The following is a 23023-nucleotide window of genomic DNA, read 5'->3' as shown; positions in this document are numbered from 1 at the left end:
AGGCATTCATGTTATTAATAAACTTATGTTTTTCGCATCTGCCACAACTTGTTTTACAGATACTTAATCACTGCACCTAAAGCCCTGCGTCTCGATGCTTCAGAAAAGGTTGTGGTGCAGTTGTTTGGTTATGACCAGGAAACTACAGTAACTCTTTACCTGAAGAACACACTGGCACCAGGTTATAAAGAATATGCATCTCAGTCACTGAAGCTCAACGCCGCGAATAACTATCAAGCTTCGGCTACTTTACGGGTAAGACTGCAAAGTTAAAGGACTTTAGAAGATAGTTTTCGTTTGAAATGTTTCACTTAGGCTAAAGGTGTTTTTCTTTGGAATTCACAATTCCCCCCAAAAATTGGAAAGTTTTAATAAGCAATGGGTGTTTTTAGTGAATGATATTCTGCCCTGAAAATACCATTTTGATTTTCCCCAGATCATGCCTATTGATTTCCCAAAGGCGGACGAATATGTCTACCTCCAGGCGATTTCCTCTGCTTTCACTGCACATGAAAAAATCCCAGTTACTCCTGTCAACGGGTTTCTCTTTATTCAGACTGATAAGCCGCTATACACACCCGAACAAGAGGGTCAGTAGCCTATAGGCCTATGATAAGAATCTCTCTTGCGTGTTAGAGCGAGAGTTTATGTATGAAGAAAAATATATTGTGAGTAAATGAAAGAGATATTCACCTTAAAACCATCTTTTGAACCTATTTGCTTTCTTAGTACAAGTGCGTGTTTACTCCCTCAACGAGGAGCTGAGGAAATCTAGACGGACCGTCACCCTTACATTCGTGGTGAGTTTCTCTCTTCACAGTAGGGACGGTTGCAAAACGGCTTATTTGAGCTAGAGAGTTCATATTATATATTGCCATTCATATTACACATGTAACATGTTCACACTTTTTTAATTTCAGGTTAAAAAGCTTCTTTCTTTTTTTTTGTCTGTCTGCGTGAAGGAAGCATTACAAAGTCATATCATTTTAATCAGTTCTTAGCTTCTAAAAGGCATAGCTAGCATGTCTCAAAAAGCTATTGTGTCAAGCTAACATAGCAAGTTTTATCCTGGGTGTCAGTGTAGGGACAGTTGCAACCCTTATCACAACATTGATGTAAAACCTTGTCATAACATAACAAATGTATCATTTTATGTATTAACAAAGAAACCCCTGTTAATAGTCAGGTATCTTCCCTTTTTTATTTAAGTAAACAGTAAAAAATCAGACTATAGGCATACATTTGATCTGTGTGCCACAAGAGATGAAATGCACAACAGAAAGAGGTGTCCCTCTGTTCTGATGTTAGGCAAGACACTGAGGTCTGAGGCAAAATACTGCACAATTTGCCACATAACCTTGCAAGAATGTAAGAATATATTGCAACATTCACTTAAACATACACAGTCCTGTAAGTTTTCACAGAAGGTCACAGAAGTATGTGTTGATTTTGATTTAAGAAAATTATTTTGTAGTTCAAATGTATTATAATAATTTACCAAAACCTGGTTGTTACTTGAAAATGTTTTTTTTTTTCTATCCTTTTACTAGTCTTTGTCTTAATACAGTCAATTTAACTAAATTTAACAATTTAAAATCCTGTCAAAGAATGATTTTATTACATTTTAATGAATGTTGCAACTGCCCCTGCGAACTGTTGCAACCATCATTTGACTTTGCAACATTTGACTTACATATATTATCATATGTACACATGTTGTAGCAGTGTGGGTGGGTAGCTGACATATTTTGGCTTTCCAAATACAAGCAGTCTCTGAGAAACACAAGGAAATGCAAAAAGTGTTGCAACCATTCCCACTCTCCCCTGCTTCGCATGAATTATGATTTTTTTTTTCTGTGTAAACCTTGTTAATGTTTTAAATTAATTTTAGGACCCTGATGGTATCAAGGTAGAGATTATTGATATGGCAGACATCAATGGAGCAAAACCACTTCTTCCACCATTCAAAATACCTTTAAAGCCGACGTAAGACCAATTCATTACAATCTATATAATTAGGCTGTATGTTTAAATGATCTGATGTTTAAATTATTATTTGGAATAATAGTGATATTCTGCTGAAGACTAGCTAACTGTACTGTTTTGTACTGCACTGTACTGTACTGTAAAAAAAAAAAAACTCATCAACCTCATGTTTGTTAAGAAAGGAAGTTTTACTGGTTAAGACAATTATAAGAAGCCTGCAGTCTTTTCAAAATGATAGTGATTTCATTAGTTTATTTATTTTTTTCACTCTGCATAATTTTTTTATTCACAACGCAAATCTCATCAGTTATGGAATATGGAAAATTGAGGCCACCTATGCCGACACTTTTAAAACAACTGCCACTGCTGAGTTTGTGGTCAAAGAATACGGTAAGACCAACATTTCAGGTGCTATGTAGACATTTAGAGTTCATGAAATCTGAAATCAAGGTATGTTTCTCAGTGCTGCCCAGTATTTCAATCCACATTGAGCCTGAATCCAACTATATCAGTGAAGAGTACTTTGAGTCTTTCCAGCTGAAGATTTCAGCCAAGTAAGTTTTTCCTTTTATATTTCACATATATACATTACCGTTTAAAAGTTTAGGGGTCAGTATTGTTTTTATATTGCTAGTTTTTATTTTTATTTATTTCGTTTTTTAAAGAAATTAATACTTTTGTTTAGCAAGGATGCATTAAATTGATCAAAAGTGATAGTAAAGACTGTTTTGAATTGTTACAAGAAATTAATATTTCAAATAAATGGTGTTCTTTTGAACTTTCTGTTGATCAAAGAATATTAAAAAAAATATCACCTTTTCCAGAAGAATATTAAGCAGCACAACTGTTTTGAACATTGATAATAACACGAGATGTTTCTTGCGCAGCAAATCAGAGTATTATTGAAGGATTATTATTCTGATGGGTCCTATGACACTGAAGACTGTAATATCTGCTGAAATTCAGCTTTGCCATCACAGGAATACATTACATTTTAAAACATATTAAAATATAGTAGTAATATTTCACAATATTAATGTTTTACTGTATTTTTGATCATATAAATACAGCCTTGGTGAGCATAAGAGTCTTTTGGAAACATTAAAAAATCTTACCAACCCCAAACCTTTAAAATTGTACTACTGTATATTCAGTTCAGTTGCTGTCAATTCATACTGTATATTTGCACATAAATGTTTAAATATGTGTATATTTGTGCTGACAGGTATGTCCATGGAACTCCAGTTAGTTTGGCGGATATTTTCTTGATGTTTGGATACAGTTCTCCTGGAGAAACCATCATGATACCAGCAACATTTACAAAATATATGGTAAAGTCAGTGTTCCAGTCAACTAAACATCATTTAATGATTAATTGCAGAGGATATATATGTTTTTGGCTTTTGTTATAGCTGATAAATGGAAAGACAGAAGTCAGCTTAAACATCAAGTTAGCTTTGTCATCCATGCCCAATGGGCCTCAACGTCTGAGTGACATGAAAGAAAACAGCTTTCTTCGTGTGACAGTTTTTCTGCAAGAGACAACTGGTAGGTCTAGTTAGTTTCACCGAAACAGGAGTGCATTATCCTGAATCAAAATATCAAGCAAACAAGTTTGACACCTCTTCATTGTCAGGTGGCATCTCCCAGGAGGCAGAGCTCTCAAGTGTAAAATTTGTAGAAACTCCATTTACCCTGAGTCTGAGCGCAACCCCTCCTTTCATCAAACCGGGTCTACCATACGCTATGAGAGTAAGAAACCTGTCTCCTCAAGTAGATTTATGGTAATTGAACAAGCATATTTATATGTTTCATCCATCCGAATATTTTGGGGACCCATAGGTCTTGGTGAAGGATCCTTTGGGTAAACCAGTGAAAGGTGTGTCAGTCAAGATAAGGGCAACAACAACTACAGCTGACAATGAACTGGAGCACTTCAAATTTTCTGGGCACCAGGATACAATGACAGTGATGAGTCGGGGAGATGGAATTGCTTACTTCATCTGTAATATACCCGATAAAGTGAAGGAAGCTGAATTCACTGTGAGTAAAATTGTGGCCAAGAGTAGGTCAAAATTACAGAGACAACTGTTTAATCATTTAATTATATATTTAGCATTATAATATGATATATATGCTAAATGCACATTCATTTTGAACTCTTTTCAGTTTGAGACAGAAGATCCACATTGGAGTCAGGCTCCACTTAAACTAAAGGCTGAATCATATATTTCTGTCAACCATCGTTACCTGTACATCGATTTACCTCCTGACTCCTCGGTAGTTGAAGTTGGACAGTACATTAACATCGATGTTTTCTTTCATTATCGTGACTACCTTTCTCTGAAGACTTTCAGCTACCAGGTAAAATAATAAAATATTTATATATATTTTATTATTTAGCGTTGCTAACACAATGCTACATCATAAATCAGATGTAGGCTACAATAACATTACGATGTCCAGCAATCAATTTAAATAGTATTGGGTTTAATTTGTCGTTTAATGAGGTCTAAAATATGTTGTTAGTGGTGAGAATTTTCACATGAATAAGTACATAGATCCGACTCATTTAAGCGTATATTTAAATGGTCCAGTGACAGAACTTTTGCCAAGCGTGTCAGAGGTTCTGGGTTCTAATCCGTAATCCGCACTCGTATAGGTTTTTTTTTCTCATCAGAACCGATTATGTTTATATGTGGTTGTATATCAGGCAGGGACACGTTTCTGTGCATTTTGTTTTGTAATTTCACCGGAACGAATAGAGAGTCTCCACAACGGATTGAAGCGCGCAATTTGTCTGGCATTGTGCCAGATTGTACAAAGCATTGTACCGATTGTCTGGCATTGGTGCTCCATGTGAGGAGCATGTGAGTACCTTTGAGGCAGCCACTGGTGGTGGAAGAGACTGGATGGGTATGGGTGTTTCTAAAGCGGCCTTTTTCAGATGTTTAGTCAAATGTTCAGGGATCCTGAGTTTTCCTCTTATTTGGGACCCTATGGGCACAGGTGCTTCCTTTGGGGACGCAGCAGGCACAGGTGCTCCCTTTTGGATATTCTTCTGCCTCTGCTGCTGCCCCCACTGTTCCCTCAACTTCTCCCTCTGCTGCTCAGGGATCCTGAGGTTTGCGTAAGACTCAAGCACTGGTGCATTTTGCAAATGCTTCCTCAGTAGCTCAGGGTTTTTAGGATCTCTCCTCTCTGAGATCTTGTTAATAACAGGTGCTCCCTGTGCGCAACACACAGGTGCCATCTCAGGCTCAGGGATCTTTCGTTTTTGCCTCTTTGAGATGTTGTCAGGCATGGGTGGTCCCTGCAGAAAAGCTTGAGGCTTCTGCTGCAGCAGCTCCTGCCTTAGTGGCTCATGGGTCTTTAGTTTTGGCCTAGCTTCAAACTTGTCTGGCATTGTTGCTCCATGTGAGGAGCATGTGAGCACCTTTGAGGCAGCCACTGGTGGTGGAAGAGACTGGATGGGTATGTATGTTTCTAAAGTGGTCTTTTTCAGATGTTTAATCAAATGTTCAGGGATCCTGAGTTTTCCTCTTTTTTGGGACCCTATGGGCACAGGTGCTTCCTTTGGGGACACAGCAGGCACAGATGCTATCTGTGGCTTTTTCTGCCTCCAATTTCTCCTCTGGTCGATGGCCCTTGTTGCATCAGAGAAACTTGAGTGCTGAGCTTTCTCAGATGCATCACTGAAGACCAGGGATGAGGTGAGGTCCTCTTTCTTAGCACTGGGAGAGTTCTGCTGCCTCCACTGCCTCGTGGTCTTCAGTTCTCCCTCCTCATATTTCCCATCTGAGAAGCCGGAGTGCTGGGAATGAGCCTTCTCAGATGCATTACTGAAGACCAGGGATGTGGGGCATGATGTTTCTCCTTCCTCCACTGTTTCCCACCACTAGTCTGAGATGAGGTCCTCATACTCAGGATACTCAGATATGGGGTCTGAAACTTCCATTATCGCCCACCACCGCCCGCAGCAAGGGCCGTTGTGAGCTCATCTGACAATTCAGTAGATGAGGACTGTTCTGCACTCTCAAAAATGGTGGGCATGGTTGACATACTCGAAAATGAACTAGAAGTGAACAATACTTTTTGCAATTTATATCTGTGAAACACTATGAAAGAAAGAGAAAGGGAAGAGATGATTTGAGTAAACATACAGTACAAGAACCTGAAAGCTTGTTGTCTTAAGCCCAATGTAAACTTATGTCGATCAATTTCCCTACTAATGTGCATAACTCAGATGCACATAATGTAAATGTTTATAGTAATTTTTTATTATGCCCAGTTGTCGAGGCAAATTTGATTGATTACACGAATCAGCTTAAGGCCAATAAGCTTTCAGTATCACTTCAGTGTGTCATCAGATCTGCTATTGTTATGTAAATGAAATATAAATTAACAACAATTATATATATATAAAGATTTGATCATTATTGATTCACATATCATCCTCTCATTTCCACACAAATCACCACAGTGTAGCCTACCATGCCTATTTATTTATCTAAATGTAGCTACAGCAAATCAAGACAATAACATTCCATAGTTTAAGCAGATTCTTCTGCAAATTATGAAAATATTAAAATTCAGATCCCCAAACCCTGTGTAAAAAGCATACTCACACAATCGCCGACTCGCTACAAAAAGAATAAACCCGCTGCACTGTTTATACTCACGATCATTATGACGTAACAGTCGACAGTTGATGTAACAGTCGGCCACGAGTTTGTGAGGACCACACAAGGTGATCTAAGTGATGTTGGGTGACGTCATTTCTTGTTGATGTTTAAAGTATTGTCAAACAAAACGGAGGCTAGACCCTCCCTCCTCCTCATCCGCGCACTAACCCCCAAAACCCACCCCCAAATCCTTCTTGTCGGTTATTGGCTGGAACAGTTTGTTATGTTCTCTTTCATCATCTCGTTTCGAGATCCACCTATGGGAAGGGCATCCGCACCTGACCTCTGCAGAAGCATCCAATTGCACCAAGTCTGGCCTGACAGACAGAAGCGCGTGACCAATGCCCGGTAAGGGACCCGCCCCTTACCAAGTGTATAAACCACTAGCACGCGCTATCTTACCTCAGTTGTTATTCGCTTCTCGCGACTTCTTTGCTTCGCTGCTCTACGTGTTTCGCTGACTTCACTACAGTCAACAGGAGGATATATCATCTTCGATCAGCCTCCGCCTGGCGTGTTTGTCAGTTGGTTACGTTCAGTTGCGATTGGTTTCTGGTTGCAAGCCACCCACGCTCGCTACCTGGATTCGCTCAGGCTGCCCGCCTGCGTCTTAACTTTCACCTCGCCCATGGATCACAAACAAGCTGGTAGTATGGCCTCCGGTCCTGCTAACCCGTCTGATTCGCAGTCGCGTGCATGTCCTGCCGCCTGCGGTTCACTCATCGCCGCGAGGGATACCCATCCCTTTTGCGTGGTTTGCACGGGATTAAAGCATGCGGAAGAAGCGCTTTCACTCCCGGAAAACTGCAGCCATTGCCTCGCCCTGCCTAGGAAGCTTCTCCGACGCCGACTTAAGGTTGCGTCCACCCAAAGCGCGGATGATCAGTACGACTCGGATGTGGGAGTAGGTGAAAACGTTGCAGCTCCGGGGGCCTCCCAGAGCTTGCCTTCTCTCAGCTGGGCTGACCAGTCTGAGGGTTTACTTGAGGAATTTCTTCCCGGTGCTTCCTCGCTCGACTCTGAGCCGCCCGGCTCAGGCGAGGACGAGGACCCCGCTATACTGGATGGCTCGGACGACGAGGAAACCATAGCGGCTCGGCTGCACTGCCGCACGCGGTCCTTCTCGAGGTGTGTGAGCGAGCGGCCGCTCGTCTCGGCATCGAATGGCCAGCCCTCCAGAATGCTGCCGACCAAGAGAGGGATGTGTATGATGGCAAGCTCCTGGGGCCCCCTCCCGGTCCTAGGAAGCAGCTTATGCCGGTCCTCCCCGCGTGCGCTAAGCACATGCGTCACTACTGGAGAGACCCGCTCGATCTTAAGCACGGCTTAGCGGGTCTGGAGGTGAAGGACATGGCAGGCGACCCTCCCACCATCGAGCCCTCGATTGCCAGACACCTTAACCCCTCGCAGGGAGGATTACTGGCCCCCCCTAAGCCAGCTCTCCCCAATAAGATGGACCGCTTCTCAGCTTCTGTCTTCCAGGCCTCGTACAAGGCCTCGGCCCTCGCGGTTTAATGTTTCCTCCCTCCTCTCGGCCTACCAGGCGGAGCTGCTGGAGGATATGAGCTCGCATCTGGAGAAAGGCGTGCAATCTCCGACGCTGTGGAAGGAGATCGTCACCGTCAACGATCTGGTCCTTCGCAACACCCGCCAGGCCGTCCAAGCCGGCGGACGTTCTATGGCCTTATCCGTCGTGGGGGAACGCGCCCTCTGGCACAATCTCTCTGGTCTGCCCGACAGCGAGAAACGCCGCATAGCAGGAGCACCGGTGGAACCAGGCCAGGCTCTTTTCGGCCCTGCTGTTCCCTTATGCAACAGCGGTGCGATGACAAGAAGAAGGAGCATGAGGCTTTTAAACTGTGCCTGCCTAGAAAGCCCGCTCCGCATCAGCCCCCCGCACGGCCCCCTCAGGCCACGGCCACGGTACGGCCGTACCACAACACGGCCAGACCCAAGGCTCGCAGCAGGCCACCCAGCCAGCAGCCCAGCCAGCAGCCCAACCATCCTCCTGAGTCCTAAGCCCTGGGGTAAGGCGTCTTTCGCTGCGGCCGCAGCGAAAAAGCCCAACAACTCTACCCCGTCGGACGGGAAGAGGAAGAGGCATACCTGATGTTCAGCCCCAGGGGCTTCTCTGTCCAGGTTTTCGGGCGGCCAGCCCATTGGACACAGGTTTGAGTTTTTCCCCCCCTTTACCCAAAAAGAGGAAGTTCTCAACTTGAGGCAGAGGGCTTTTCCCTCGTTCGGGTGCCCAACCTCAGTTCAACATGGACTTGTCACAAGTTCAGGTGTGGTCCATACAGAATTTCCCCTCCCAGCTTCTGTCTCTTCACAGTTTGCACAAGCAACCTCTCACACATTCAATAAAGGTTCATATCCCTGTGTGTGTTTCAAAAATAAAAAATAAAAAACAACAGAATTATCTAACACTGAGAGCGGAAGCTCTGCCCAGTGCTGTTGTTCCTCAGAAATCCTACATGTCGCCCCTAAGTTGTCCACTAGATGGCGCCATTGTATCACAAATGAACAATCCGGTTGTATTGCCAGCCCTAAGCAATTCTCCGGTGATTGTGGGCTCCCTCATGTCACACGTGACAGCCTGGCAGTCTGTGTCGCCCCCAGATTGGGTGATGCGCACTATAATGAAGGGCTACAGGCTTCAGTTTGCCAGAAAACCTCCACGTTTCAACGGAGTTATCTTTTCTCACACAGAAGAGAGCTCCGCGCACATTCTGAAAGACGAGATATCTTCTCTCCTCGAGAAAGGGGCGGTGCGAGCAGTGCCTCTGCATCAGTGTCATCAGGGTTTCTACTCCCGTTATTTCCTGATCCCAAAGAAAGACGGTTCTCTTCGTCCTATTCTGGATCTCAGAGTGTTGAACAAACATTTAAGGAAATACAATTTCAGAATGTTAACCCACAACGTTCTCTCTCTTGCAATAAAACAGAACGATTGGTTCACATCGATCGATCTGAAAGATGCTTTTTTCCACATAAGCATTTATCCTTCACACAGGAATTTTCTTCGTTTCGCCTTTCAAGGCATATGTTACGAGTTCACAGTGCTTCCGTTTGGCCTTGCTCTCAGCCCGAGAACATTTTGTCTGTGTGTGGAGGCGGGGTTAGCTCCGCTGAGAATAGCGGGAATAGCTCAAAATCCTGACTTACATAGACGATTGGCTTATTATAGCCGATTCGAGAGAGATCGTCATGCAAAACACTGCCCGTGTACTCGCGCACATCACAGCGCTCGGCTTCAGAGTGAATGTGAACAAGAGCAATTTCACTCCCACGCAGAAAGTAATTTTTCTGGGTCTGGAGCTGAATTCGGGTACAATGCGCACGCGTCTGTCACAAGAGCGCGTTCTCTCCTTAATGAATTGCCTCACACAATTCAGAGAAGGAGCGAGAGTACATTATCGCGCAGGTCTCAGGTTACAGGGTCTTATGGCGGCGGCTATTCACGTCCTGCCTTTGGGCCTTCTGAGAATGAGGGCGTTCATGAAGTGGGTTTTATCTCTTCACCTCAGCCCTTTACGCGATCTCCGCCGCTCTGTCAAAGTGACGCGCACGTGCACTGTAGCGCTGCGCCACTGGAGGAATGAGGAGTTTTACGCGCATGGGACCCCTCTTGGGGCGATTATGCTGCGGAAAGTAGTAGCGACAGACGCATCCTTAACAGGATGGGGAGCCACACAAGAGGGCAGAACAGTGAATGGTGTGTGGCCAAGCACACTTCACTCAGCCCATATAAATTATTTAGAGCTCCTCACGGTGTGGAAGGCTCTGAATTACTTTCTGCCCCGCTTGCAGGGCCAACATGTGCTGGTGCGCTGCGACAACACGACAGCCGTAGCATATATCAACCGCCAGGGGGGGATGCGCTCCTCCAAGCTGCATGCTCTCGCTCTCAAGCTGTTAGTATGGAGCAGGCGGCACTTTTTGTCGTTACGGGCAACGCATGTCCCGGGCATACTGAACAGGGGTGCAGACCTCTTGTCAAGGGGAAACCCTCTCTACGGGGACTGGCGCCTCCATCCTCAGATAGTGGGTCTACTGTGGAGGAGGTTCGGCCAGACAACCGTAGATCTCTTCGCCTCGCGCAAAAATGCCCATTGTCCTATGTTCTTCTCGCTACGGGACAAGGACGCCCCACTCGGCGTGGACGCACTGGCACATCCGTGGCCGAACGTGCTGCTCTACGCTTTTCCTCCCCTTTGCCTCATAACGCTGTCTCTGGCCAGGGTGAGGGAGCAGAGCTTGACCATGATTCTGATAGCTCCCAGGTGGCCCAAGGCGCCGTGGCTCTCAGAGATTATCCCTCTGCTGTATGCCCAGCCATGGCCCCTCCCACTTCGCACGGACCTGCTATCCCAGGCGAACGGGGAAATTTACCACCCGCACCCAGACAGGGTGGCCCTCTGGGCCTGGCCCGTGAGAGGGCCAACTTAAACGCGTTGGGGCTCCCCCCACGTGTTGTGGCCACTATTCAGGGTGCCAGGGCATCTTCGACACGGTCCCTTTACGACTGTAAGTGGCGGGTGTTTGAAGAGTGGTGTGAAGGGCGACGATTAACTTTATATCTGTGCTCTACCACTGACATTTTATGCTTTTTGCAGGATCTTATGGATAAGGGAAGATCCTTTTCCACTATTAAGGTCTATTTAGCGGCTATCACTGCATGTCATGTGGGATTTGGCAGCTCCACGGTGGGGCAACACCCTCTTATTCGTAGGTTTATGAAGGGCGCACGCCGCTCTCTTCCGGTACCCAGGAGAGCAGTTCCTGAGTGGGACCTCTCCATGGTGCTGGAAGCGATGGCTCATCAACCGTTTGAAGCCATCAACCATCAACTTAAGGGAAGCATTTCCCTTAAGACATTGTCTTTAAAGACAGCTCTGCTCCTGGCCCTGGCATCTGCCAAGCGCGTCAGTGATCTGCATGCACTCTCTGTTCATCCCTCGTGCACTAAATTCTCTCTTAGTGGAGATAAAGTTTTTCTCAGGCCCAACCCGGCCTTTATGCCAAAATGCTTCCCGGCATTCACATGTGAGGTGATTGAGCTTTCCGCGTTTCATCCAGCTCCTTTCTCCTCCACGGAGGAGCAGAGGTTGAACGCGTTGTGCCCTGTACGTGCCCTGCGGGCGTACTTGGACAGGACTAGCTCGTTTAGAAAAAGCGACCAGCTTTTCATCTCTTGGGGCCCCCCTTACTCAGGGAACCCCATTTCTAAACAACGCCTTTCTCATTGGCTTGTGGAAGCTATATCGTTGGCATATGAGTCTAAGGGGGTGCAGCCTCCAGAGGGCATCAGAGCTCACTCCACTAGGGGCATGGCTGCCTCTTGGGCTCTATTTAAGGGAGTCTCTTTGCAGGACATATGTGCCGCTGCAAGCTGGGCCTCTCCCCATACGTTTGTCAGATACTACCGGCTCGATGTCACGAGAACCCCGGTAGCTCATTCTGTTCTGGGTGTGGGCTCTTTGTAGCTGAAAGCGCTTCTGTCTGTCAGGCCAGACTTGGTGCAATTGGATGCTTCTGCAGAGGTCAAGTGCGGATGCCCTTCCCATAGGTGGATCTCTCCACTCGATGTTTCAGAGAACTGGGGTTACGAACAGTAACCTATTGTTTCGTGGTGAGGGTTAGCCCAGTTTGTTTTCCGCGATTTTTACAGTGTGTTCAGGGGACAAGCAGCTAGCGGATGGTGAGGAGATGTTTGCTGTATGTGACAAAAAATGTTTTGGCCTAAAATACGCGTGACATCGCTTAGAGCACCTATAAAAGGGAACATGCAATACAAACAAAGACTGACTTACCTTTTTTAATTCATGATTGCTGATAAAAAAACTAGCGCTGTTTATATTATTTATTTTTAGCATTTGCAGCTGGTGCATAAACGGGAGCAAGTGAAGCTGGCATAGGCTACATTTTATTATTTAAGCATAACAGACCACTCAACCAAACTTAATCAACAGATTTTACAATAAAAGCCCATTCATTTCTGAAACAGAATACAATTCACAAAAAAGTTCCTGTTGGCCATCCTTGTTTTTCTCTCTTTAGCCTATAACAAAAGCCTAGTATCAGAAGAGGAAGAGTGCAGTCCCGAACATCAGCAGGACGTTGATTTTATACAATTAAAAAAACAAGTCGTTAATATTACATGACTTACATTTTGCTCTATATATCGTAAACGAAAATAGTTCCAAATAAATCTATAAATCGTTGCACATCTTTGAGAAACAGTTTCCCTGACTGAAAACTTTCCATAAGTTTAGCGGTTTGAGATGCTTTCTGAAGCGCAGACAGAGGAGCGAAACATAACGATGTCTCTTATAAAACAATATATTTTTAAAACCCTGCTTTTTTCAGCTTTTAAACTATTATTTCCGTTATAATGTATTGATTGAAAAACGGAGAATAATAACCTACAATTCGGATTTCAAATGCAACGGCGAGTTTATGAAACTCAACACTGATTAAGAAATAAACCGATGGTGCAAATTAAGATGATATTTTAGAGAATCAGTATGGGCTGCTGGTGGTGCTTGAGACTATATCTGTCATTTTGTTTCTGTGAAAAAATTGGCTAAGAATACGCTAAAATATAGGCTACTACTAAAAGTAGCCTATGATTATGTATTACTTATTTTAATGAATTAATTTAATGTACAGTACCTGTCAAAAGTTTGGACAAATTTAAATATTTTATGTTTTTGAAAGAAGTCTATTACACCAAGGCTGCATTTATTTTATAGAAAATACAGTAAAAACTGTAATACTGTGGAAATATTATTACAAATAAAAATAACTGTTTTCTGTTTTAATATATTTTAACGTAAATTATTCCTGATAGCAAAGCTGAATTTTCAGCATCATTACATCATTACATTTAGTGTCACATGATCCTTCAGAAATTATTTCAGGGTTCTTTGATGAATAGAAAGTTCAATGAAAAGCATTTATTTGCATTATTACATTTATTTATTAACTTTATTCAAGCATTTATTAAATAGAAATCTTTTGTAACATTATAAATGTCTTCACTGTCACTTTTGATCTATTTAATGCATCCTTGATGAAGTATTAATCTCTCTCTTTTTTATTCTTAAAAAGATTTTAGTCTTTTTTATTGTTAATAGGAATAAATGACATTAATATTTCCCAATATTACTGGTTTTGCTGTATTTTTGATTAAATAAATGCAGCCTTGGTAAGCATAAGAGACTTTGTTCAAAAACATAAAAAAAAAAAAATAATAATAATAATGTTCCCAAACGTTTGACAGATACTGTAACATATTATACATTACATTATAATTTTAAATGCTTTATATGGTATCCATCTTAATGCATTGTAAGTATTCCAGTGAACCATCTATGACAGAATCATTTTTTTTAAGGTCATTTCCAGAGGAAAAGTTGTGCAGTTTGCCACAGTTAAGCGTGTCAGTGAAAAGAGACAGAGCCTTAACATTAAGATCACCCCTGACATGGTGCCGTCTGCTCGGCTACTGGTGTACTACGTCCTGCATGGGGAGGAAAAAGCGGAACTGGTGGCAGACTCTGTGTGGATTGATGTGAAGGCTAAATGTGTTAACAACTTAAAAGTAATGCCTTTTTATTTGTCATCAATAGTTGTGATGTGTTTTATGTTATTTATGAATAGTGATATATACCTCATTGGAATATATTTCAGGTGGACATATCAACTCTCAACTCACAGTATAAACCCAAAGATAAACTTGAATTAAGAGTGTCAACTAAAGAGGAGTCACTTGTGGCTTTTTCTGCTGTAGATACGGCCTTGTATGACCTACAATCTAACGACAAAGACCCTCTAAAAAAGGTAAAAAAGCAGACTAGTTCAAAAAGATGGTGTATATGGTCAGCTTTTGTATGTTTTTTTTTTTTTTTTTTTTTTGCTTTTTACTAAACTACAAATTAAGGTGATGATAAAAATGAGTGCTGATATGTGTTGTTTCTCATTGTTGCAGGTGCTACAACATGTTGAGCGAAGTGACTTGGGTTGTGGAAGAGGAGGAGGCAAAAATAATGCTGATGTGTTGGACCGCGCTGGCCTTATGTTCATCACCAATGCAAACGCCAAGGCCTCTAGTGCAGGTACATGCTCACGTGTAAAGTTAATAAGCGAGTGTGACTCGTTACATTAAAACATCTCAATAGAGGACATGATAATTTGCTGAAACACTGGCAAATGTATTTTCTTTTCTTCTTTTTAAGGGGGGGCCTGCTCAGACATAGTTAGGCAAAAACGTTCACCTGCCCTGGGGCAAATGTTTGAAGAAAAGGGTTTGTATGCAAGCATTTTGTTTAAAAACAGTAACAGTATGCGCTAATAACCTTTTTTTTTTTTTTTTGCACTGCAACATCATCAAAATACATTTATGCCCACATGTTTGTTGTACAGCCAAAACGTATGGGCAGTACAAGAATTACTGCATGTCTGGGACACGCAGTAGCCCTACGCTTGAAACCTGTGGAGATCGTTCTAGGAGATTGCTTTTTCCTCCGTAAGGAATTAAGCTCTTTTAATGTGACATTTACATGAAATCATATTTTAGAGATCTTTTTGAATTTCATATTATGTATTTCTCTTTGTTGTAGTGCCAATGTTACATAAATACATGATACATAAAATAAAAAAATTGATATTATCAAGTAATAAGCAACATTATTAATTTAATAATGAATAATACTTGATGTGAAAAAAAATTCTGGAGCCTATAATTAGATATTGCTACTATAATGAATTAATTTAATGTATAAGTTACGTATAAGTGTTTTTATTTTGTATATATCTTTTTTGTGAGTTCATTTAAATGGCAGCCACATACTTTAACATAATCCATCTGAATGAAACAAACTGGTTAATTCAGGTTGATTGGGACACTTTTTCCAAGTCATCTCAATGGCAATGAGTGTCCCAATCACCCTGAATTCACCCCTATATTATACTTTAACATTAGCCTGTATCTTTGCACTGTGTATTCCTGTGAATAATTTCATCTGACAAATCTGTAGAAAAATTGCTGAGCACTTGAAGAAAAGGTGCCAGCGTGCCTTCTTGGAATGCTGTGAATTTGCTATGAAGCTCCGTAAAGAGAATTCGGATAGAATCATTCTAAGTCGTGGAGGTATGGTTGTTATTTATGACATCATCAACACAATGAACTTCTAGTAATTTAGATGACTAAACATGTAAAAAGACAGGATCTAAAGTTCTCCATTACGTAATGCAGCAATCGACTTTCTGCTGGATGTGATGCCATCTCAGATTAGGAGCTACTTCCCTGAGAGCTGGTTATGGGAGGAACACACCAGCAAGTAAGAAAACTTTCTGAACTACAACCTTCTGGCTAATTGATAATCTTTATAATATATATTTTTTTCAAATATATCCATTAGGATTGTACTATTGCTTATAAACTGATTTGAAATACATCAAAATCTACATATGAGTGAAATTCCTCTCTTTTTGTTAAATCATCCAGTTATACCTTTCATTTTAATCTGTCTGTTTAAGGTCTGGGTCAGTAAGCATTACCAAAAATCTTCCAGATTCACTGACTACGTGGGAGGTGAAAGCAGTTGGGGTTTTCAGTGAGGGTGAGGCAACAAGCTGGATCGAAATAATTTGTTTTAGCATCATCTGGTGGCTGAAAAAGGGAATATGTGTAATGTTAGCCAAAAGCTGTAGGAAAGGCTGAAACAGCATACTAACATATTAACTCTTATAATCACTTCAGTAGGCTATACAGTATGCAGATTTTCTATATGCATGGATTACCTGAATTACCAACTAATTAAATATGAATTACAGTAGCACATTCTACCTTTAAAGGGATAGTCCACCCAAAAAAGAAAATTCTCTCATCATTTAGTACCCGTCGTCAGGGCCTGATTTACCTGAAATTATGATTACATTTTTTTGAATAATCTGACCATAGGCGTGAGCTTCACAAGAACAGCCATCATTACAAACAGTGCATTCTGGAAATAACCCAGTATGCATGCAGACCTGTTGGGGTGTTTTTTTATTAGAATCTCAGACTCTCCTGTTCCTTTGGTCAGGGATCTGTGTGTCAGATGAAAAGGTTCAGGTGTCCCAGGACATTAGTGTGGATATACCCTTGCCTTATTCCATGATTCGTGGAGAGCAGATTGAGCTCAGGGGTTCAGTCTACAATCAGCGTTCTTCAAAAACTCGGGTAAGCGGTTCACTTACCTGAGGATGAGTTTAAATCGAAATTATACTTTATCACCTACACTACCGTTCAAAAGTTTGGGTCAGATTTTTTTAAAAGAAACAAATACTTTTATTCAGCAAGAATGCATTAAATTGATCAAAAGGTACAGTAAAGACTTTTATATTGTTACAAAAGATTTCTATTTGAAATAAATGCTCTTTTGAACTTTCTTGAACGTATCTGTCCCCGAGCTCAGCATCGTCCCTGATGGCCCCGACCCTTCCCACTAAGCCCCTAATAACATTATCCACGCTAGTGGGAAAAGCGTATATGGCAGCAGGTCAGGCTGGTGCATGTCTTCATACACCATGTCGATTTTACAGGCATACCAGGCCGACCTACTGAGGGACCTAGACGATAGTGAGGGGGTGGGGACTGACGCGGTTCGAAAACTGTGTCGGGCCACAGATCTGTCTTTTCAGGCCACCAAAGAGACCGCTTGCACCATTGGGCGGTTTATGACAGCAATGGTGGCTGTGGAGAGGCATTTATGGCTAAATCTGTTAGATATTAAAGAGAAAGACAGAGGGCCCTATCTTGCACTCAGCGCAATTGACTTTGTACACCGACGCATGTATCATTCCTATTTTGCACCCGCGCACAGCAGACTTTTCCCTCCACAGACGCACGTCAGTAAACTAGGAAATACACTTGCGCTCCCGGGGGCGGTTCAGCGCAAAGAGGAGGCGTGTTCCGGCGCAAACGTTCCCTGATGCTATTTTGCAGGTTTAGAAAACAATTCCGCCACTGACCAGGAAAAACCTAGTCTAAAGTCAGTGGCGCGTTGCGCATGTTATTCATATGCTATTTTAAGGGCGCATGCTTGGCCATAATCAATGTAGCGTGTGCACAACACGCATGCACTTTGATTCTCTCATCTACACACAGAAGCAGCAGTTTTCATTTTTGCAAATCATACATTATTACAATAGATAGATAGATAGATAGATAGTTTATTATAAAAGCATACATCTAGCTTACACATTTACCCAAATTATCATACGCCTGTTTAACCGAAGTTCATTTGGGTGGGTTTCTCCCATCCCCAATGTCACTTCTCTGTGTTTTACGGCCCTGACGAGAACGTCGGTCTCCTTGGCTGTGAACCGCTGCTGGCGCGCGCCTGGCAAATCCGCCGTTATAATAGGAATCCGCCATAGAACAAACGTGCCTGCTCTTAAAGGGAATGTGAGATATCGCTCTGATTGGTTTATTTCACGTTACGCCCAAACCACACCTATGAATAATGAAGCTGTCAAGCGTTACCTCCTTCGCCGTCTCCAGGCCCCTGGGGCTGCTAAGCGTGAGAAGCCCCAACCGTAGAGCTCCTCATATCGAGCGCAACTGAAGGAGAGTGCCGAAGCCGAAGCCTTCCAAACAGAAGACCGATCTGAGGAATGTTCTTTTCGTAAAGAAGGCTTCGACAACGAAGAAGTCCTGATGCTCATGGCGTCAGATTTCTGAGGGCAACCTTCTAAGGGTGGAGCGGTGTTCACCTCATTACACCGTGCCCGCGCCACTTCAGTGCTCTCAGGAGGCTGTTCTGCCAACCCCGTCACCATCGGTGCCTCAGGCGCAGCGGTTTCCAGCAAGCTTATGATCCAGCGTCACCACACAGCTGCGTCTGGTTCGAAAATCTGTCAAATCGGTCGTTTCCTGCCAATATGCGAAGACCATAGCGGTCTTCATGGCATTGAAGCACTTCCCCGACCTAAGAGGCCTGCTTGTCCACACAGGTTTTATCTGTTTGCATCTCAGGATACGACGCACTGTCCGCTGTGGTTCTCTCTCACACGTCCAGCCCCATTGGGACTAGACGCATTGATACAAACGTGGCTGAGGCTGTGCCTGTACACATTTCCCCCGATTGCATTACTCCCAGGAGTTCTGGAGAAGGTCCACCAGGACAGAATAAGTTGGTTATTCTGGTGTGGTTCTCGGACCTAGTATCCCTTCTTGACGGCTCTCCTCTGGAGATTCTGGTCAGGAGGGAGCTTCTATCTTAGGCGGGAGGAGTGATCCTCCATCCCTGACCCGAGACATGGAACCTGCGGGTTTTGCCTCTCAGGGGGCCCAACTCATAGACTCTGGTCTCTCAAACGAGGTTGTAAAGACCATACTTCACTCCAGAGCTCCATCCACAAAGAAACTATACGCCCTGAAGTGGAACGTTTTTACGTCTTGGCAGGGCCATAGCTAGGGGATTTGGGGCCCCCTGAAAAAATATTGATGTGGGCCCCCACCACCCTCCACCAATATCATTTACTGTAAATAGATGAGCATGGAGGCCCACATATAACAGAAGAAGGTGATGCTGTTGTAAAACCTTTATTTTAAAAGTCAAATGTATATAAAAATTACAACTAATACAAATAAATTGTTAAATAATAATAAAAATAATTATTTAAAAGTAACAGCAAAATAATGTTTTTCCCCATCAGTCTGTTATAATTCATAAATCAAAAAGTAAACATTTATAAATTGACAAGAATGCTGTCAAATTTAAAAAATAAAGTCATTTATTGTCTTATTTTTTAATAAAGATAATATTATTAAATAAAGATAAAATGTATTAATTCAAGTGCAGTGTGTATTCGTGTTTTATTGATGTAATAAATACATCATCAGCCGGCAGGTCAGGTGCATAATGCAATGCGTCGTGACTTTTTAGATTTTTTTACTTTATTTACAATAGTGTAAAAAGACAAGAATTTTGACCACGTAATCATTCGGTCGATTGTGGTGCGCACCGATAATGAAAAGTGACAGTACCCGGCAGGCTGTAGACGATAGTTTTCTTATTCCCAGCGAAATAACAATACAACCTGTCTTTAAGAACATCTTGATCGACTGGGATACAACAACTCTCCTGGCCTCCCTCTCCTTCTTTTCATGCCGTTTCTGGTACCCTGATTTATTTATTTTTCTTTTCCCCGACATTTTGTCAGTCAATCTCCTGCTCTTTCACCAAGTTCGTCGTTAACTTTAGGCACTGCCGCCTCAACTCTGATTGGTTCTGTTCACGAGCTGGGGTGGGACTTACAATTTTATTGGGTCCATCTGATGTTTGTCACTGACTGAATAATTAATAAATACTTTAGATCAGTCTAAACCATTTATAGGGAGGTAAGAGAAGCAGATATTTGGAAAAAATATTTAACCAAATTGCATGTTTTTGTGGTTTTCATTTAAATCTCATGCATACAACTAATATAAATATTAGAATTATTCATACAAACAGGGGCATACATAGAATAACTGCTGGATTCTGTGTATATAATTGTCACCACCTTTCACCCCACTAGCGACGGCCCTGCTTCTTGGTGTAATATACGACAATGGGATTCAGTTAACTGCCCTGTGGGTTCAATACTAGAGTTCCTTTAAGATCGTTTTTCAGCAGGGTTATCTCCGTCCACTCTAAAGGTGTACGTGGCGGCCATAGTTATGTCCACAGAGCTGCCCTGTGGAGTAAGTCTGATCAGCTGTTTGTCTGTTTTGGGTCTCCTAAGAAATGGTCTGCATCTAAACAGACTATTATCAAGTGGATAGTTGTGGCAGACTATCTCTCTTGCTTATGAAGCTTCTGGCCAGCCATCACCTTTGGCCATAAGAGGTCTTCCCACTAGGTGTATGGTGGCCTCCAAGGCCTTAATTTCAGGGGTCTCCCTTCAAGAAGTTTGTGATGTGGCAGGCTGGTCCTCACTGCTCACGTTTGTCAGGTTTTATTCCTTGGACCTTGGTGCCCCTGGATCACGAGTTCTTATGTCATAACTGATCCCAGTATTCACATGACAGGTTCTTGTGCGTATGGCGTTCAGGCATTCTCGTTCCCAAAGCGCCATCGACGCAGTGCGAGTTCCCTCGAAAGGGAACATCTCTGTAACCATAGTTCCCTGAGAAGGGAACTATGGTTACAGTCGTTAACCGAGAGGTTCTCCTTAACACCAAATCAGAATATTATAATTATTTCTGAAGGATCATGTGACACTAAAGACTGGAGTAATGGCTGCTGAAAATTCAACTTTGCCATCACAATAATAAATTACACTTTCAAATATATTAAAATAGAAAACATTTTAAATTGTAATAATATTTCACAATATTACTGTTTTACTCGATTTTTGATCAAATTAATGTAGTCTTGGTGAGCATAAGAGACTTTCAAAAGTATTAAAAAATCTTACCGACCCCAGACTTTTGAACAATGGTGTATATATTTATGTGACATTATGGTGATAAACTCATTATAGTTTTCTTTCTCTCTGTATCTTTCTATATCTCACACATACATGAATAGTTCAGTGTGATCCTGACCGCAACAGAGGGAGTGTGTGTGTTTCGTGGAACTCAACAGGTGAAACAGGGAAAGCCAAATGAAAACAAGGGGCTTATCGAAGGCCGTTCAGTGGCTTTGGTCACGTTCTACATCATGGCCTTGGAAGCGGGCACTCATACGCTCACTTTCACTTTAACAACTGAGTGGGGGGCTGAGAGTGTGGTCAAGAAATTGAAAGTGGTGGTAAGAGGCGATATGCAGTCAGTGCTAGAGGACTGTATCTTTGTAACAGTTTGTTCCCTTCTTTCTAAAGATGTACAAACTACATATTTAATATAGAAGGAAGTTTTGAAAGTTACAGTGTGTTTTTATTGTACACTTTTATGTCTTTTAAGTATTTTATCTTAAAAGAGTACAGTAGAGATTCCTCATGATATTTTTGCTTAAAAATGGTGTTTATTTAGAACTAAACCAGTTTCAGTTTAGTATGCCTGAGATTATGATCTGACTGATTAATTTTCTGGTACTTCACAGCCAGAGGGAATTAGACTTGAAATACAAAGTGGTGGAAGAATAGATCCAAATGGAGTCTTTGGTAAGGACATCTGAAAAGTATAAGTATGCTCTCTACTCATGTGCTGGAGTTTCACGCCATTTCTTTTTCCCTTCTTAGGCACTTCCATGCGAAAACTTGAGTTAAAAAAATTCATTCCACCAAGCATTGTGCCCAAGTCAACTGTGGATCGTATTCTAACAGTTAATGGTATGATGCCTGCGAAGCTTGAACACATTTGTGCAGATGCTAAATGACACTTTCTACACAGTAAAAATTTTTTAACTATATCTGATTTGTGCGATAATGTTTCTTTTATAAACTGCATAGATTAAAATTGATTATACTGGAGGTTCCAGAGGCCCTATGTATTTTTATAGTGAGGAAATGTTGCCAAGTCACAATTTTATAACTTGTTTTTCTTGTTCAGGTGAAGTACTGGGAGAGCTTCTGTCAATAATAAATAACCCAGAAGGTTTAAAACAGTTGACTAACCTGCCACGGGGAACTGCAGAGATGGAGCTCATGAGTCTCCTGCCAATCTACTATGTCTACCACTACCTAGACAAGACAGAGAAATGGGACATTTTGGGGAAAGAGTCAGCTGCAAGTGAAAAGGAATTAAAAAGGAAAATGCAAGCTGGTGGGATGTTTGTTTCAGTAGAGAAGAATACTTTTTTTTTTTTCACATTTCTTGTATATCATGTTCTTTTAGGGGTTCAAGGCCGTAGCGCTGAAACCCTGTTGTAATGTTTAGAATTTCCAAGGATCAGCATTCTCCCCTAAAAGTGATCGGGCAGACCAAACCATAAGTTGTAGAGGCTTTATACTGTGAGGGATGGTAGTACCCAGCCCCCATCTACAACGTTACCAAGTCTCGCCCCAATCGGCCTAATGGTGGCACTACAGCGATCAAAAGAATGTAATAGCTCATAACTCAAACCATTCATCGCAGGCTCAAGTGACTTATATTGTTGGAATCCTTGGCTTGATCATTACTCTGCACAATTTTTGGGGATTTTGGATAAAAAAATAAAATAAAAACGACTTTTGGGAAATAGTCCTAGGTTTTTCACCCGATCGGAACCAAACCAGTGCAGAAATAGTCTGACTGTCAATAATTATTAAAAAAGTCAAAATTTAGATTGACGTCCGTGGCGAGATGCCAAAACGTTCAAAGTACTTTTACTAAAATGGCTATCCCTCTTGAACGATTAAGATAATTTCACCAAACTCTGTACACCTATGAATTG

General features: G+C 42.2%; 1 protein-coding gene across 2 annotated transcripts in view; it reads left to right on the top strand.

The window, feature by feature from the left end:
- The window catches only part of c5 (complement component 5), a 28525-nt gene that overhangs the window by 454 nt on the left and 5048 nt on the right, over positions 1-23023 (top strand). For both annotated transcript variants that reach the window (XM_084413101.1, XM_084413100.1), the window contains 24 exons: positions 60-255; positions 437-590; positions 730-800; positions 1892-1986; positions 2294-2376; positions 2450-2540; positions 3212-3317; positions 3399-3534; positions 3623-3738; positions 3829-4029; positions 4156-4350; positions 14071-14277; positions 14367-14516; positions 14665-14791; positions 14912-14980; positions 15099-15201; positions 15713-15825; positions 15931-16015; positions 16215-16297; positions 16763-16899; positions 21239-21460; positions 21752-21812; positions 21891-21980; positions 22201-22413. In XM_084413101.1, coding sequence (XP_084269227.1) covers positions 60-255; positions 437-590; positions 730-800; positions 1892-1986; positions 2294-2376; positions 2450-2540; positions 3212-3317; positions 3399-3534; positions 3623-3738; positions 3829-4029; positions 4156-4350; positions 14071-14277; positions 14367-14516; positions 14665-14791; positions 14912-14980; positions 15099-15201; positions 15713-15825; positions 15931-16015; positions 16215-16297; positions 16763-16899; positions 21239-21460; positions 21752-21812; positions 21891-21980; positions 22201-22413 — 3104 coding nt within the window. The remainder of the gene's footprint in view (positions 1-59; positions 256-436; positions 591-729; positions 801-1891; positions 1987-2293; positions 2377-2449; positions 2541-3211; positions 3318-3398; positions 3535-3622; positions 3739-3828; positions 4030-4155; positions 4351-14070; positions 14278-14366; positions 14517-14664; positions 14792-14911; positions 14981-15098; positions 15202-15712; positions 15826-15930; positions 16016-16214; positions 16298-16762; positions 16900-21238; positions 21461-21751; positions 21813-21890; positions 21981-22200; positions 22414-23023) is intronic.

Source organism: Rutilus rutilus (assembly GCF_951802725.1).
Source record: "Rutilus rutilus genome assembly, chromosome: 7".
Classification (NCBI taxonomy): domain Eukaryota; kingdom Metazoa; phylum Chordata; class Actinopteri; order Cypriniformes; family Leuciscidae; genus Rutilus; species Rutilus rutilus.
This window is presented reverse-complemented; position numbering and strand designations above follow the sequence as displayed.